The sequence below is a fragment of the Astatotilapia calliptera genome, chromosome 18, assembly GCF_964374335.1.
Source record: "Astatotilapia calliptera chromosome 18, fAstCal68.1, whole genome shotgun sequence".
In the NCBI taxonomy this organism is placed as follows: domain Eukaryota; kingdom Metazoa; phylum Chordata; class Actinopteri; order Cichliformes; family Cichlidae; genus Astatotilapia; species Astatotilapia calliptera.
Genome location: NC_137439.1, coordinates 23,301,761 through 23,319,620, shown reverse-complemented (window position 1 = coordinate 23,319,620; position 17,860 = coordinate 23,301,761). Strand labels below are relative to the sequence as shown.

General features: G+C 41.3%; 1 protein-coding gene across 4 annotated transcripts in view; it reads right to left on the bottom strand.

Moving 5' to 3' along the window:
* The window catches only part of LOC113011381 (ephrin type-A receptor 3-like), a 79,447-nt gene that overhangs the window by 55,302 nt on the left and 6,285 nt on the right, over positions 1–17,860 (bottom strand). Inside the window, exons 2-5 of one of the 4 annotated variants that reach the window (XM_026150908.2) lie at positions 9,941–10,005; positions 4,456–4,656; positions 3,203–3,310; positions 2,736–3,087 (exon numbers count right to left, since the gene is read on the bottom strand). In XM_026150908.2, coding sequence (XP_026006693.1) covers positions 2,736–3,087; positions 3,203–3,310; positions 4,456–4,656; positions 9,941–10,005 — 726 coding nt within the window. Of the gene's footprint in view, positions 1–2,735; positions 3,088–3,202; positions 3,311–4,455; positions 4,657–9,940; positions 10,440–17,860 lie in introns of those variants that run through there. The other 3 variants (XM_080293335.1, XM_026150909.2, XM_080293334.1) reach the window with 3 other exon arrangements.

The following is a 17,860-nucleotide window of genomic DNA, read 5'->3' as shown; positions in this document are numbered from 1 at the left end:
CAGGAACCTTTTGTTTGGAGCTGATGCAGAGCGCTGAGAGGACCCTTTAAAAGCCTGGCTGTTGTTCTCTCAGGAACACATTAAAGTGCAACGTACTGAGTTGATGTATTTTTTTTTTGTTGTGTGTCCTCTCATGTCTTTTGTGAATCCGCTTGCTAAAATGAGGCTGATTACGGATGCAGCTGCATTAGCTGGCTAAGTGAATTCTGACAAGGTAAGGTGATAGTATGAAAATAGAAGCATGTTCATGCAAACGCAGCACAGGCACAAAGTTATTTAAAACAAAAGAAAGACGGTTTCCAGGGAGTGAATTTTTGGCATTATTATGTTTGGCTGATATGTTTGGCTGACACTGGTGGGACAGCGAATTCTCCTGCTGTATGAGGAAATTTCATTGCTATGCAAATCCTTCCCATGATCCTACAAAAAATGTTTTTCCTAATACCGAGTAGGTGGCGCAGACATCCCTGCGGGAGGGAAGATCCAATTCACCACAAAGGAATTAAAATCTATTGAAAATGTTTATTTATTTGTTTATTTTTGTTCCCAGAATAACTATTACATATGAACTGAATACAGAAACCTGGCTTTCCTTCCCATGTTGAACGCAGTGGACACCTGTTTTCCCTGCAGCTCTGGGCCGTATATATATTCCTGACATGTGACCTCAGACTGTCAATAAGACTCCATCATTACCTTTGCACGCAACTGCAGCACACACATATACGTGCGCACACAAAAGCTAGACTGTTTAGATTTTAGAGTTTAAGCCAGCTTGTTAAATGCTCCTTTATTACTCTATTTATTCTCTCTGGAGTGAGAAGAGTCAAGAATCTGGCCGACGAGGTCATGGAGATCACTGAGGTCAAGCACCCTGCTGTGTCAGACTGACTTTAAATAGTTTTTAGTACTGTGACAAAGACCTGCGTAGTGTAAACATCTGCCAACTAGCTCACCTGTCAAATAACTACAGTGTGTACGTTTACAAGACAGGCATGTAGCTCAACAGTCTGCGTTTAATGATTGAGATGCAGCTCGAGTTCTGCCACAATCTGCGCACATTACCAGTCTGCAAACTGCAGAGTACAGCTTGTTCTTATTCACTTGTCTCTAAGGCCCAACTGCCAAGTTTTCTGGGCGTCTTGGCTGCTGCTTCTCCCAAACAACTGAAATTGCATTATGCGCACCGATTTCAAGTCTGCAGTGATGAATATCTACGATTCCATTTTCTTTTCGGCGAGGAAGTGAGCCCGTAGGGACAGGTGACAGCATGAGCTTAATACAGCTTGCTCACTCAAACACATGCATGCACAGTATGTACACACAAACTCACACATGCTGCACACACCATCTGGGGAGTTTTACAACTCAATAATCTGCTTCCTAAGGCATACCTTTTCCTCCCCTCCTGCAACACAACACACATCAATAAGCAGTTTCTCACACACACTCATACTGCTCGCCTCTACTTGAGAAGGGAAAATGAGACGTTCAGCTCTGTCAGACACACACACTCACACACACACACAAAAGAGGAGATGCCTTAAAGCAACTTCTACTCTTTCCTCTACAAAAGCTGTTTTCACTGTACTGGGAGGGATGACACACACACACACGCAGTTAAAAAAAAACCACATTCACACAGAGTGTGTCCCTAACCTAAATACATAGAGTCATTGTCATTCCATCCTCTGTGTCACTGCAAAATTCACTACAGTGTATCTGCACGCAGAGGCAGCCACATAGATATGTACACACTTTTATACACAACACCACTTCCAAAAAAGTGGGGACACTGTGAAAAATGTGAATCAAAACAATAAAATAAACTGTAAATCTTTTAAAACTACTCACAGTACAACCTTTGAAAGTGAGATACTTCAGTGTTTTGGGAAAAACATGAGCTTATTTTGAATTTGATGGCAGCAGCGTGTCTCAAAAAAGTTGGTACTGAAAGTAGCAGCAAAATGGTGCAGCGAGAGTGCAGACAGGGACTAGAAAGAGAGCATATTTCTACCAAACTGGCTTTTCTTTATCGACTCTCTTTTAAATTTAGAATTCTCATTGTTTACAAGGTTTTGAATAATCAGGCCCCATCTTATCTTAAAGACCTCATAGTACCGTATCACCCCCATCAGAGCACTTCACTCATAGACTGCAGGCTTACTTGTTATTCCTAGAGTATTTAAAAGTAGAACGGGAGGCAGAGCCTTCAGCTTTCAGGCTCCTCTTCTGTGGAACAGCTCCCAGTTTGGATTCGGGAGACAGACACATCTCTCTGCATTTAATCATTAGTTATTATTAATCTCTGTCTGTCTTCCACAGTGTGTCTTTGTCCTGTCTTCCTCCACTCACAGCCAATGGCAGAGGTGCCCCTCCATGAGGCTGGTTCAGCTGGAAGTGTCTTTCTGCTAAAAGGGAGTTTTTTTTTCATTCCCTCTGTCGCCAAAGCGCTTGCACATAGAGGTCATCTGAGTGTCGGGGTGTTCTTTGTATTATTGTATGGTCTTGTACTTTACAATATAAAGCACCCTAAGGAAACTTTGTCGTGATTTGCTGCTATATAAATAAAAATTACTTGAATTGAACTGAATTGAATTAATCACCAAAACATGTCAGCACCTCACTTTTTCCTCATTTGTCCTGTCTCTGTCTGTCTCTCCCACACAAATGCACAAACACTTGCACGCTTACATTCTGTCCCCTACATGCCCGAGGACCCCAGCCCCACTCACGTTGGCACATGTCCTTGTTCTCTTCGAAGCCTGGTTTGCACACACACCTCCCGATGGGAACCAGCCATCCGCCGTCTGCACTGCAGTACATCTTGGGAGGCTCAAACTCCTCAGAGGCGTTCACACACACACCGTGCACCTCAACCAGTGCCGTTTCTCCACCCGTTATTGTGTCAGGAAACTGGGCCAAATTTAGCACAGTGAGTGGACATTTCTTGTAGAAGACCCTCACGGAGACCAGAGCAATGCAGGCGCCCAGGTCCTGGAAGGCCAAGTAGAAACCCTTTTTACTCAAGTTGTTGATGGTCCGCACTTCCGTGTTTAGCTTCATGACACGGTCGCCAACGTCCACCTGTGAACAAAAGATATATTTTACATGTGAGTTTGGTGAATGGGATAATGCAATCTTTAGCAAACTGAAAGCAATTGAAAGTGTTCTTATGCTCTCTCTGTGCGAGTATCCATACCTGTGTAAAGCTCTCATCTGCAGCAATAGTGTCAATTTTGATGTACTGACTTTCCTTGATAAACCACAGGTTTGCATTGTTGGACTCATAGTAGTACATGTTGAATGTCTGCAAAAACAAACAGCATCCATCAGAACGACGCACAGTTAACCGAGACAGATAAAAAGTATGAGCGGGTCCATCCAATGTGAAATTTTAACAAGCCATCCACTGTTCTGCAGCTCTTCAGCAGCTTGTCTCCGTATCTCAGTGCATCTGTCTGGATTGAAAGTCAGCAACGCTGTCTGCAGCTTCATGAGAGCGCAGCTCTAAACTGTCACATTAAGCCCATTATTTATTCTGGAGATGTAGTAAGACTGAAAGGCATATAAGGGACAGACGAATTGAAATGTATACAGAACAGAGCAGTGTTATAAGAGAATGGAGGGCGGGAAAAAGATTAATAAAAAGAACGAAAAAAGCCTGTAGAATAAACTTTGATTTATTCTCCAGCTATTGCTTCGTGTTATTTTTCTGTGTTTCCCTGTTTGTGTTTAGTATTCTGACTGGAAACGGATGAAAAATAAGTTATTTTGTATTTTTTAACTACATTACAGTAACTAGATTACACACACCTCCTTTTGACAGACCTGTTGATAATACACATGTTAACAACCTTCATATAAGAACAGGAAACACACAGAATGGTGAGGCGATGGTCTTAAATATGCCTTAAATGTGCTTCCATTTATACAATTCACAGCACAGCAATAAATAAACTGCATTTAATGTGTCTAATTTGTAAATGAGCTACTTAGTGGTCTAATTAAGATGTATCTACTAAGTCACACATTTGAGGAGTTAAAGAAGATGCTGCAAAAGCTGCCGAGCACAGTGGATAGTCAGAGAATATTCTGCGGGAGTGCAAACAACTGCAAACAAAAAACCACTCAACTTGAAATATAACTTACCCGTGTGCTATTGATCTAAAAAAAAAAAAAAAAACACTAAGGAAATGTATTCTTTTTTCTTCTTACTTCACACCAAAAATATTTCAAAGAGCAGACAGCTACACAGCAGAAGCCACGGAGCCTATCAACACTCAATGTTTTGCTCAGGACGAGTGGGCAAACGAGCGGAATAAATGCAACAGGAGGCCTTAAACACAAACACACACACCAGCTGCATCGGCATTTGTTATCTAACGGAAAAGCCCACATGCTGATCATGTGTTTATGAAGCTTGCTTGTGCATTATGCTTGTGTGATGCAAACCTCTTTGCAGGTACCAGGGACCCCGGGTAGACTGTTACAGTCTCTTAGGGTGAATTTGATCTCAATGTGGACGCGCTGCGCTTCTTCCCGGCTGATGTGGCGCGTTCTCAGCCAGTTGTTTTGGTTGGCTTCCATGACGTTACACACCTGGTAGGTCCTCATCGGGGTATTCCTCTCATCCATGACACTGATCTCCTCCCACTGAGAATAAGAAACAGGAGGTAAATAGAGATGATTTATAATGATGTTTTCATTTGCTAGTTTAGCTTTTTCAAGCATATTTGGGACATTGCATATTAAAATAATTCCATTATTTAGCTTGGGGGCAAAGAAAGAATTAGGGTAAAAGGAGAAAGATTGCATGAAGCTGCAAAGAAGAGGGAGGGAAGAAAAAAGGAAGAGAGAGTGAAAGGGGGAGTAAGTGGATGAGTGATGAGGGGATGGAGGAAGGAAAAGAGAAGTGATGAGGGCTGCTGAGAAGTATTTGTGTTAAAGGGGAAATCTCTTTAACTAAAACATAAATTTCAAATCAAAGAGCAAGGGAACGTGAAACTGAGTCAGGGTGACGCTCAGCGGCACTGGGCCCAGGCTGACAACAGCACCACTCCCTTTCATCGTTAGCGCGTGGACAAAGAGGATCTCAGTTTTAAATACTGGTTACAGGGAAACTGGGTCTAAGTTCAATGAACTGTGGTTTAGTGCAAAGCAACACTGCTCTGCAAGTTCTGTTTTCATGTATGGGTGACTATGAGTGATGATGTGTGTCAAGATCACTGAAGGACTGTCTTTGTCTATGCTGCACGTGTTCGCAAAGTGGGTATGTTTTTCCTGAAGTGAACGGGCGATTTAACGCTTAAGAGGTAGACGTGTGTGTGAGACGTGCAGAGAGAGAGAGAGAGAAAGACAGAGAAGGAGAGAAAGAAGGAGTAGGTAGGACAGAGCTACTTTGTCTCCCATCATCCACTACCATCTGTTTCCACTTCTGACTACGGCTGTAATTGAGAACACTTCTCGCATGAGCAGGAAAACATTTCTATCTACTCACACATAGACAAGCACCCACATGCGTATACCACTCTCAGACAGACACACAAAGAAAAAGAACATTTTTATTCCTTAAAGAAAAGGAAAATAAACCAATGTGGTTTCAGTGTCTCAAGATATCTGATCCATTCAAGAGGACGCTAACTCAATTTTCTTTGACACACACACACACACACACACACACACACACACACACACACACACACACACACACACACACACACACACACACACACACAGGATAGGCTCTAGTTTGTGGCTAGGACTGAAGAGACCACCATCTTTGTTCTGAGCTCCTGTCATCATCTTAAGGCTGAAGCCTTTAAGCTCCAGAGTGACGAGCACAGAGTTACTTACATGTTCTCGTTACCCACCGTACTACAGTATACACAAATACGCTAACCTGTGCAAAATCAAACAACAGTGGACCCAGACCACGACCCACCAAGGTAAACACCAATTATCTCTGACATGTCCCAAAAGTCCAGAGAAATAAAGAAGAGACGGGCAAGGAAAGAGCCGAGTAAGCAGCAAAAATGCAGAGAGAAACTTTCAGACAAGCGAAGTCCAAGCTGAGGTTGAATTCTTGAGGTTAATCTGATGTGACAGCCCAACAACCCGGCAAAAGCCTGACGCATTTCACCTCGAAGTCCTGAGCACTAAAACAGAGCCACATAAAAACACACATTCTCACACACATTTGCGCTCACTCGCCAGCTCTCCTGTGCGCTCAGATGCTTTTAATCTCCACAGCCTCTTCTACTGTGTATGAATTGGAGCTTGAACAAAACCAGCTCTCTCTTGATCCTGACCTTAACAGTACTTCAACAGACAGAGAAATTCGAAGAAGAAGAAGAAAACAAGAGAATAAGAAGAAAAAGAAGAAGCAGAGGATTATTTAAGATGCTACAGTCAGCTGACACAAATGTCCCTGACAGGCAGTTAAGAGTTGGAGATTATACACAGCATAAAGGACGTATTACAGCTCGACGATTTTACAAACGCAGCGGCTGAGACTCGCTGTGATCAGCTGCACTCGATTCAACTGAAAGAACAAAAACGTAAGACCGAGGGAGGAAAAAAAATGAAGAAACACAGTGAGAGAAAGCGAGAGAGAGGAATGAATGTTGGTAAATAACAGGCACGACTGGCAGCTAAATAGATCCATCTGTGCAGAGCGGAGACCAGTCGGACATCACAGGACGGTCACACATACCCACCCACACAAATACACAAAGCTGAGTCCCCGGGGAGGGGTGATTAAAGCATTTATGGGAATAGTCATTGAGGGATAAAAAGGGCTTTATAATGTCTTTGTTTATTTCTTTGTAGGCAGAGATTGGAGTGGCTGGATTGCTGCCACTTCCTGTTGAGCAACTTATTTCCCTGCTCGCAAAGTCTGCTCGTTGTCACTTCTGCCGGGTGTGAGACGCAGGTGTGCTTAGGAAGTTGAGAACAACCGGGCTTTGCTAATTTGCTAATGATACAGATACGTCACACAACTGAGAGAAAGTCTCCTAAAAATACAACTGAGGAAACGTTGGGATAGGCTCAAGGGCTTCAGCTTTCTTGTTTAAGACGCAAGTGCACAAACACAAACACACATGCACACACAACTTATAACTATTGCCAGGGCTTTGTTGGCTCAAATTGAAACCCTCCTCCCTGAACTCTTAATCACCTCGGCCAATCAGCGCAGAGCCAGCTTGATTGCTTTGAAGTGAAGCAGAGACGTCGGCTCAGCGTTTAGATTCAAGCATTCACCGGCTTAACATAACATCCCTCCTTCTGCAATCATCTGATGGGTACACCTATGAGGACATAATTGGCCGCCAAACTCTGGAACAAGCTCTGGCTTAGCGAGGGGGAGAAAAAAGAAAGAAAGACAAATGACAGGGTAGGGGATAAAAAGTTGAGAATTTATGTCAAGGGACCAGTGAGGGCTGGGGAGCCTCTGGGGAAGCCGAGAGGCAGTTGGGCCTCCCATTTTCAAACATCATTAAGACATATCTGTTTTGTGTCCCTCACTGCTTTGTGGTGACATAAATGGGTCGCTCCACTCAGTCTCAGCCACATCCGGCCCTGCACGGCTCGGATTAAGCGTGACCCGTGAGGGTCAAGTGTGATTTTGGACTAATTCAGGTAGACATTGGCCTGATATTGGTGGGAATTGCCTCTCACTGAGAATAATCCTCAGGTTTAAAGCTTAAAGGTCAACTAGATAATCCCCCTGATATAAAACACAAGGCATTCTCACCACCCTAACACATTTTCTCTCCTCTCTGAGTCTCTTATCGCTCTATTACTTCTCTTCTACACAAGTTAGTAAATCTTTACGACATTCATTTTTAGACATATGCAGAATCATCATAAACAAACAGCACTTTTGCCAGCACGATTGGCAGCCCTTGTTGGTCTCTATACTGTTTTTTTTTTATGTTGAATGCCACCAGCTGAAAATTAAATAGATAGTTTGCAGTTTTACAAATAGAGATACAGTCCATGACTTGAATTGTGCAGAAATTGCAAGCAGTAAGCTCTTGTGGCAAGAAATTTTTAGCTTTATTGGATCTTGTAAGAATAAACTTCCAGTAGAAGGCCAAACTGTGCCAGGAGCTACTGTGAAGACTTAAACAGTGCTGGCGTATTGGTTTCCCTGAGGATAGGTGGCAAGGTAAATGCATTTTTTACTCCAAGGACCATCACAATGAAATAGAAAAGTAAAGATTCAGCAACTGTAAAACTTTGGACTAAAAGGTTTAAAGTAGTAATTTTGCCCATGGCCTGCCTTAAAAGTTTTTCTCAACCAAACAAATTAAGAAAAAACAGAAAACCGATTAAAAGAAGTAACAAAAAACAAAATCATAAAGAGCTGATATGAGTTATGCTTCAAGCTCATTTGCTTAGTGCTTAAGCGGATAAGTACAAAGTGGGATGAAAAGTAATGTGAGGCAGAGGCTTCAAATAAAATTACTTTTATCAATTATAAAAGTTTGCCACAACTAAACTGTTGAATTTCGGGTGATTTATAGTGGTTACGCTTTGCAAGTCTCAAGTTTTTTAATTTTTGAGGAGTCCTTCAGTTGCACTCCCTTTTATTTGCTCTGTACCTGATTACCCTCAAACGTCAATAAAGAATCGATTTTTATTTTTGTGGCAACATCATAGCTCACTGTAGAAACTTGTATATTTTCTTAAATTACCAGATGAAAAAGAGCAATCCAGGTGGGAGATAACGTCGGCTCTGTGTATCAAACGACAGCATGAGATGGGCAATGAAAGCAAAAGATTTTACAAACTAATTTCCGTGATCTGATTAAAGAAGCAGATAAAAAGTAAAGACTCTAAACACTTTTATTTTTGCAGTCTCAGGTGGATAAAAGGAGGCTATATTTATAGTATTTATTTCACAGAGGTATTGTGTGGAGACCAGCGTCTCCCCATCTGACAGTCCATGAAAAAAAGATATTCAGGATGGGGTACGCTTCACTTTCCAGCCAACACATTTCTTTGAGGGTAAACTAACAACACGTGTTCACCCCAACCTGAACTACATATTCAATAAAAGTAACTTAAATTAGATTGACCTGCTTAGTTTAGCCACAGATGGAACACATTCTGCTCTTTCTGCAGGGACCGCAGAAAAAATAAAAACATTCACAAACATCTACAATATGACCGCACAATAAGAGCATTTCAATTAAGCGAACTCGATACCCTTGATTGCCTGAGAAAACAACTTTGCCTGGCTCTGCACACATCAGCTGCCTCTCCACTTCACACAACCATGAAACCGCGTGTGGCATCCTGCAATTTAACACACTGATGCTGAATAGTGGAGAGGGAAGACGAGCGAGAGAGAAGTGTGACTCAAGAGGAAATAGAATTAATTCAGTGCCATTCAACAGCCCCTGCACTACAGTGACATACAGAATCCGCTCTATTGAATGCACTTCTTCATTCTTCCTCTATATGCTCTTCCTCTTCTCACTGCTCTGATTCATGATAGCTGCACTCCAAACTCCCGTGGTCCCCCATGACCAAGAAAGTCTAGTTATGCAACACACCCACCCTGCAAGCACATGTACATAATGCAGAAACACTAGGATGCATATGCCATCTCCTCTTATGTAGGAATATTTACTCCCCCCATCGTGTCCCTTCACTCCATCCCAAAAATTGCAGCCTGTAATAAATGCAGGCTCTAGCACCACAGCAATTTCAGCGTAGCAGAAATAATTTGTAAATTCCCACTGAAAACTCCCGATTTAGCAAGGACTGCTTATGAACCCAGTGCTCTCTAAAACACACACTCCAGTCCTCCTGCTAGCTTTGAGTCCTTACCTCTTCCCCTGAAATAATGCAAGCCAACATAACATCTTATTTTGTGCCAGATCATATATATCTATGTGTGTGTGTGTTGCACACTGCAGGTACTCACCCCCTCATTAGGATAAGCCTCCCAGCCCAGGTCGGCCAAAGCTGACATTGAGTCCAGCAAAGTAACTGTGACAACACAAGGAAGATAAAAAAAAAAAAAAGAGAAAATGTTAACAGACACATACAGGACATTTTTGTGGCATTTGTTGATCCCTGCCTCCTTAAAGAACGACTGATGTTTTCCAGACATGGTGCGGCATGTTTCTCTCTTGAATGTATAACATAACATTATGTCGCATTGTAAGTTTTCCACAAAGACACTTTCAAAATGTGTTCCACAAGGGCATCTTTTGTTGTGTTGGAGTACACCAGCAATGGAATCAGAAGCACTGGTGAACCTATAATTTTAACTCCAAGATTACTGTGGTTGCGCTGCAGCTGTTCCAGTTCAAGGGGACACAAAGTCATTCAATGAAGCCGTAAGAAAGACTGTATTTACAGTTGAAATTGGCTTCAGACAATATAGTGAGTAGTCAGACGAAAATGCTGGTTACATGTTATATATATTTTTTAAGGCTCACTTCAGTTCAGTCGGTGGCTAGAAGGAGATTATTGTGCTGTTAAGTGCAGGAATAGTACAATAATAATCTGTTTGCCTTTTGATGCATTATTTTAAGTACATTTGTTGTTGATTGAAGACGTGTGCATGTCTGGTTTACTCTGAATTCAACGTGCTGTTTCCAGTGTGTGGTCTCTGCATAACAAGAGGAAGTAGAGGGGGGATGCAGGAAGGTGAGAGTGAAAAGTGAGAAGACGCTGTGGCAGGCTGACCTATGGGAGGCACAATGAAAACCTGTTTAGATTGCACAGCACGGTTCTGCACCTGTGTGTGTTTATCACTTGTTAGTAGAGCCTGAGCGATATAGGACTTTTAAGGCTCATACTGATATTTAATTATTTCAAAGTCTGATACATTTTTATCATATCTTTGTTTCTTCTAGACACGTTCCTGCAGATTTCCCCGACATTTGTAATGTGCAGTTGTTTAGGAGTTCCTGTTAAGAAAATATGGCACAACATTTCATGGATTGCTCTTTTATGCGGTGCCAAACTCTTCCAGACTTGCAGAGAAGTTGCAGCATGCCCTCTTGCAGGCAAAGTATGCAACATCAATGCTCATAACATGGTTGAAGGGTGTCTCTTCTTTATGTTTTTAATTTTCATTTATCAGCTGTTATAAATGCTGATACTGGCTGATACCAATGTATCGCCAAATTGCTAATACCACAGATATATGGTCGTGGTACTTGTTAGTGCATTTATAGATGAGCGGCACTGTTCATTCTTGGCTCACTCAGGTCCTAATCAAGCCTTCAACACTGCTGACCATCAATATTTAATCAGTATCCATCTGCAGAGACTTCTGCTTTGCTCTTTCTTCTCTCTCTCTCATATTGTGTGTGCTTCACAGGTTATCCTTCCTTTGTGAAAAGGTTTGAATGTATGCTTTCAATCCACAGATCCAAGATCAGCTGTGTGAGTCGCTGATGTGACACAATTTAAACAAGAAGCATCCCTCTTAAGCAGCGCACTTTCATATTCACTCCAATTTTTATAAGGTAGGGGCAGTGACCTGGAAAAACTATTTACCGCTACTGTAAAGTTTGCTCTCTTGAATGCAAATGAGGCTAATCGCTCAATTGAAAAGGGCTGAACGTGTCTGTTTACAAGGCCTCTGTGTATCCATACTGCTAGTAGGTATAACAAAGGGACTGTAAAATTGGTCCAGCCTCCTCTTTTCCTTCCCTTCTCTTCTTCTTGTGCTCATGCTGCTCATCAGCTCTAACTGAAACCCAGCCATTCCCCTCAGCTCAGCACACTGTGTGACAGCAGGGAGGCGTGTCATGCTGTAATAATGCGTGTATATATATGTGCACTGTGCTCGTGTCATAGCACACATATCTGCGTGTGTCTGCTTGCACTTGCACAAAGCGGTATGCGAGTGAGAAAACAGCCACAAAGAAAGTAGCGCGCATGGTATAATGAAGCAGAGAGAGGCGCTGCACAGTGGAGCCGGGGTGAGAGAGAGATAGATTAAATGAGAGGGATGAGACAGAAACAGTGGTGGAGAGGTGCTGCGCAGCGAAAGGTCAGACGGAGCCTCCAGCCCATGGTGTATTTAGAGGAACTAAAGACCATTTAGACTGCTTTGCTCAGTTCATGGGCTTTGGAGTGGCACAGAGAAATGGGACATAATAGTATAATAATATATGATTTCAGAATCCAACAAAGAGGCACACATCCACGCACACACACACACACACGTTATTTTCCCCCACACTCTCATATCTCTGCGCGAAGATAAAAGCTTCCTATCAACAAGGAATTTAGCAAAATTGCCTGTTTCAAATACAAGCAATTATGAATTATGTGATATTCTCTGTGATTCACTTCTTTTAGTACCGTTTTATGTATTTCACAGAGAGTATAACTGAGTACCTTTGACAGTTATAAAGGGTCAATTCACCCAAATTACAAAAAAGACCATTCATCTCCACAACACAGTGCAGATGATTGGAAGATTAAAACTTTAAATTAACTCAGCTGAAATTCTGAATCACCGTGTCTGTCTATAAATAAGTTACTTTGTCTGGATAAAATACAGGTCACTTTGTATTAATTTTCTTTCTCAACTGCTTTCGACCAAAGGAACTGTCTGAATAAAAAACGTTGATAATATTTTGTGGAATATATACCTGAAATTTGTGGAATTTGACAGCCAAACTGTCCTGTAAAAGCTCCCTAGTCTAAAACTTGATTCTGCCACAGATAAGTTAAAGTTCATGTCATTATCCAAATTTTGAGTTTTTTTCTTAAAAGTTAGCATTATTAAGTCAAACTTTTGAGATATGTAGTTTGAAATTGTGAGATAATGACCCTTGAATAATAGTTTTAAAGGTTGAAGCAAACTTCCATAACCTGGTGACCTTGAAAAAGGCAGCAGGTTTAAGACACTTTTATTATTCTAGTGTATGGAATTAGCCTAGCCTAGCAAACAGCTAAATGCTAAAACTTACCAGTTAACATCTTAGGGGCCAGATTTATATAGCATATAAGCACAATATCCAAACAGTGCTCATAGTGTTGGTTCGTTTTACAGGCAACTTAAAACGAACAAGTTGCACTATTTTCTAAACACAGCCAGAATCTGTTTATTTCAAGCACAAAAAATGATATGCATTTTTGGTATTAGCAGTTAGCATTAAATTGCAGGTAGCAAACATCATTAAATCCAACTTCTTGAAATGTTCTGTCTTTGTAAATATCCGAAGTAACTAATCCTTTTTTATGTCCAATTTAGATTTTGTCTCAAACATGTGAATTTTTTTAAAATTTTGTTTGTTTTTTGTACTTGCTGCTTTTTTCTCATTATAGCAAAATATGTCTTATTGTTGTCTAGTCAGCTAAAGCATTACTAGGTCAATACATAGACCTACTTTAAAGCCATTTTGCAGCCCACTGGGAAAACACAACCACATAAACCTACAGATCAACACTTTTTCTTTTCTCCCAACACCTGTCAATACCTCTTATCACTTGTAATCATTGACTGGACACATCAATAATGTATTAGGTATAGTTTCCTGGCTGCTGACACAGCCAGCATGTACAGACTATACTGTATGCATGGCTGTGTATCTGTACGTGACATGTGTCAAAGACAAAGATGCAGAGAAATTATGTAAATACATTCCAGTCTTCCCCAAACAAACACAAGGCCACACCTCAGTCTATCTAAACACTTTCATCATGTCTCATTTTATCTCTTCTTCCCCTTCTCAGGGGAAATTGCCTGAATTGTGTGTGAGTGTGAAATCTAAGCCTGGTCAAGACCTGCCTTGGCCCAGAATAAAAACTCAAAGCTCATCACTCAGTCACTCAGACCAGGTTCATATTTGATCTAATGACTGGTCTCTCTCACACACACACACAAACATACACACACAAACATGCACAGGCAATCTTCAGGCCGTGAGCATCTAAACATGTGTGGAAAGACCATGTGAAAGCAAAGAGACATCTACTAAGAAGGTTTTTCCCAACCTTTCTGGCTAACATTACGCCTTCCGGGGGACCCAACAATTTCGCTCACGGACACCCAAACATTACTTTAATTGCCTGAGGCCTTTGTCAGAGGACACAAGTGCACAGATCCGTAGTTGTGCACATGTGACCCGATTACTGTGAGAGTTGTTTTGTTACAGAGAAACAAGCTGTCGTATTGATTTTCAACACCAGACTGTGAGGTTTACATTCTGAGAGTGAAAGATGAGGAGGAGGTGGGGGTGGAGGGTGTGAATTTGTGAATTAGAAATTCTTGTACAAAAGCAGTAAAACACTGAAACTGCAACTACTTATAGAACAATGCGGAGAATGTGCAAAACTTTTTTTTTTCTGTTTCTTTGTCTCTTCATCGCCTTCTGTGTCTGTCTATTTTTCCTTCACACTCCCGCTTCCTCCCTCTGTGGTGTCTGTCTCTCTCTGTCTTCCTCTCTCTTTCTTATCCGCTGTCTTTTTAGGTCTCTCGACCGCTCGCTCACTGGATGGTATCCACCGCTTCAGCTGGGCTGCAAGAAGCTGTGATCCACCTGCCAAGAATCAAACAGCACTGCCAACAGCCAGACTGGTGCACAAAGAGACCAGGATGCTTACACACACACACACATACCTTAAGACTGTGCCAGTGCCACAAAGAGAGGGACTGCACAATAAGACCACCACACAGACTCAATCTACAGGACAATATGTGACTACATAATGAGTTTATAAGATCCTTTTCATCTCAGAACACATCATATTAAACTGAAACGAGTAGGCTTAGTGGATCCTGAAGAGTCCTGCTGACACTACATTAAATATGCTGATATCTCACTGTCTTCTCCTTCTATAAATATAAAACCCCGGCTTTTATGCTTCTGTTTTGTGTTACAATAAAAATGTTAATCACAACTTGCAAATTCAAACATACCTGATAAATTCAATTGCAAATTCAGAAAAAATCTAAAGGGAGATAAATGAGATGCTGCGAAGCTTAAGCAAGCAGCGGCTGCACTTGAATGAAGTTTTTAGAATTTTGCATAAAATCAGCCAGTTCCAATATGATCATCACAGGCTTAAAAAACAAGCAATCAAACAAACAGTATGGTCCTAGCACCAACAGTAAACTGACTAATTCCATCTTTTATATATAGTCTGCCTTAGCTATTTCCCACATGACTGAATGATAGTGTTTTCGCAGGTAGAAAACTTCCATAATCAGTAGTCGTGTAGCTATATTATAAAGGGGTAATAACTGTTACCTTAGCGCAACAAAAATTGTGGAAACAGGGAAACAGCTAGCCAAGAATGTAGGACCATTCCTTTGAGTTCAACAAAATGTCAATAGGCTTTAAGAATACAGGACAAATTTCTCAACACATAAAACAGCTAAAAAAAAAAAGAGCATGCACACAAACACACACACCTTTATCCACGCTCCACTCCACTGAGGGTGCAGTTCAACGAGTAAGAGCGTTGTCAGGGCAACAAATGAGCTGATGGAGAGCAGGATGAAGGAGTGGGAAGACTTGAGCCCTGAACTTTAGGAATACACTGGCGTCACACCAAGACTGCTACCCTTGCTGTCTTTTCATCAGCCCTCTCTCCAGTCATTCACCAACCACTAGGGGTTCTCAATCAGCCCTGTGCTTTTCTCTCTCCATCTGCTCTCTCATCCTTGCGCTCATGCCATTTTATTAAAACTGAGCGATACAGTATATCCTTTGTATCCTTATCTCCAGTGACTTCCCGGCATTTTGTTATACACAACATCCCTTTCCCCTGTTTTTATGTTTCCATTGAATGCCACACGGAGGCAACGGTGAATAGAGTCAAGTATTTAGGTTTATTTGTACTGAGCACCCTGGATGCAGAGCATGTTAAGATAAAAGTTGGAGCTGTGAGGGCAGCACTCTGTTGTGGTGGATGCCGTTCGAAATATCTCTATTATATAATCAGCAATGACAAGACATTAAGTCACTCGACGTTCACTATAAATTTTTAATGGATTACCTCATAGCTTCGATGGTCTGTTTTAACCTTATGAGCTAAAAGCAGTTTTCCTTTTATAACTCAGACACATGAACATCATTATGTCACATATGGAAAAGTTTTTACTACATTTCAGGCAATATTATGTGCCCTTTATGGATGTGGCGTTTAATTATTTCTTTTATGAAAGAATCCTAAGAAGAAGAATGTTATATTTTCTTTATAACTGTCTGCAAACCGAATGGATCTATGAATAATTCAGCTGATTTGATTTAAATTCTAATCCCGATCCTTCATTAAGTCAGTTCTGTTTCTTGCTGCTTTCCCACTATGCATCTGTTCAAATAACTTATGTTGGTTTACTACACTTCAACGGGCGCAAAATTAAGTCAGCTTTAATCAAAGCCATGTCGTCAAAAGCATTCATTCGCTCTGTCTTTATCGTGAAGCTGCAACAATTTCTCTATTAAAGTGATTCAGCAAAATCAAACACAGAGGCTTGTTGCATTCAAATCAAGCCATCTGCACAAAAACAAACCTGACAAAGGACAGAAAACCTACATCATTTGTAGGGAGAACTTTTCATAATACAGAATCACCTTTTGCCAAGTAAAAATGTATTCATTTAAATGTAATTTTATTTATATAGCTTCAATTCACAACAACAGTTGCCTCAAGGTGCTTTATATTGCAAAGTAAAGACTCTACAATATTAGACAGAAAATCCAACAATCACATGACCCTCCGATCAGCAAGCACTTGGCGACAGTAAGAAGGAAAAACTCTCTTTTAACAGGAAGAAACATCCAGCAGAACCAGGCTCAGGAAGGGACAAACATCTGCCACGACCTGCTGGGAGTGATGGGAGGGAGAAAAGAGAAGAGAGACGGGATAAAAAGCAAACTATGGGAGGAAGAGCCAAATTTTACAAACTGTTAATTATAAATATAGTAGTAGTGTATAAATACACAAGGAATGAAAAGAAAAGAGTGAAGAAGAAACACTTAGTGCATCATGGGAAGCCCCTCGCAGCCTAAGCCTATTGCAACATAACCAAAGGAGGGTTCAGGGTCACCCGATCCAGCACTAACTATACGCTTTATGAAAAGGAAAGTTGTAAGCCTAATCTTAAAAGTAGCGAAGGTGTCTGTCTCCTGAATCTAAACTAGGAGCTGGTTCCACACGACGGGCCTGAAACCTGAAGGCTCTGCCTCCTGTTCTACTTTTGAAAAATTCTGGGAAACATAAGTGAGTCAGCAGGTTGAGATGACAGCCATGAGATACATTTTATGAGGAGGTCAGGAATAAGGTCAAACAATGTTTTAGAAAACCCAATTCAATGCAATGACTTTTGTGAAGTTTTTTTAAATTTATTTTTAAAAAGGGGAGATTTGAATGGGAAAAAAAGCTCCAGCAACCTAAAAGGCATATCATGCAAAATCCCCCCAAAATATTAAAATATTCAAGTATGTGATAAACTTCGGCTTGTTCAGCTTGCACTTTTGGAATTACATTGTAGCAGAGGGCAGATTAGCCTACTCTGCTATTTCACAAACTGGAAACAGTAGCAGGACAGAAACAATGATATTCTGACAGACTATGACAGGAGCACTGCCCTAGTTTGTCGCTTGAAGAGGCTCTGGAGTGCGAGCGTGAGGGCACGGCTTCGTCTGTGCAAGCTCGTCGAATGCTTACGGGGTTGAAGTGTGACACCCAGTCAGATCCAGACACTTGTTTTCTTTAATAAGCTTCTTCCACCAGTATGCCAACAACTCATCAAGGGCAAGGAACGGCAAACACACAGACACACACACACAGTGATGTGCACACACAAACAAACGTAAACCAGAGACCCTGAAAATTCAGAAATAACCTGCAGTAGAAACAACCA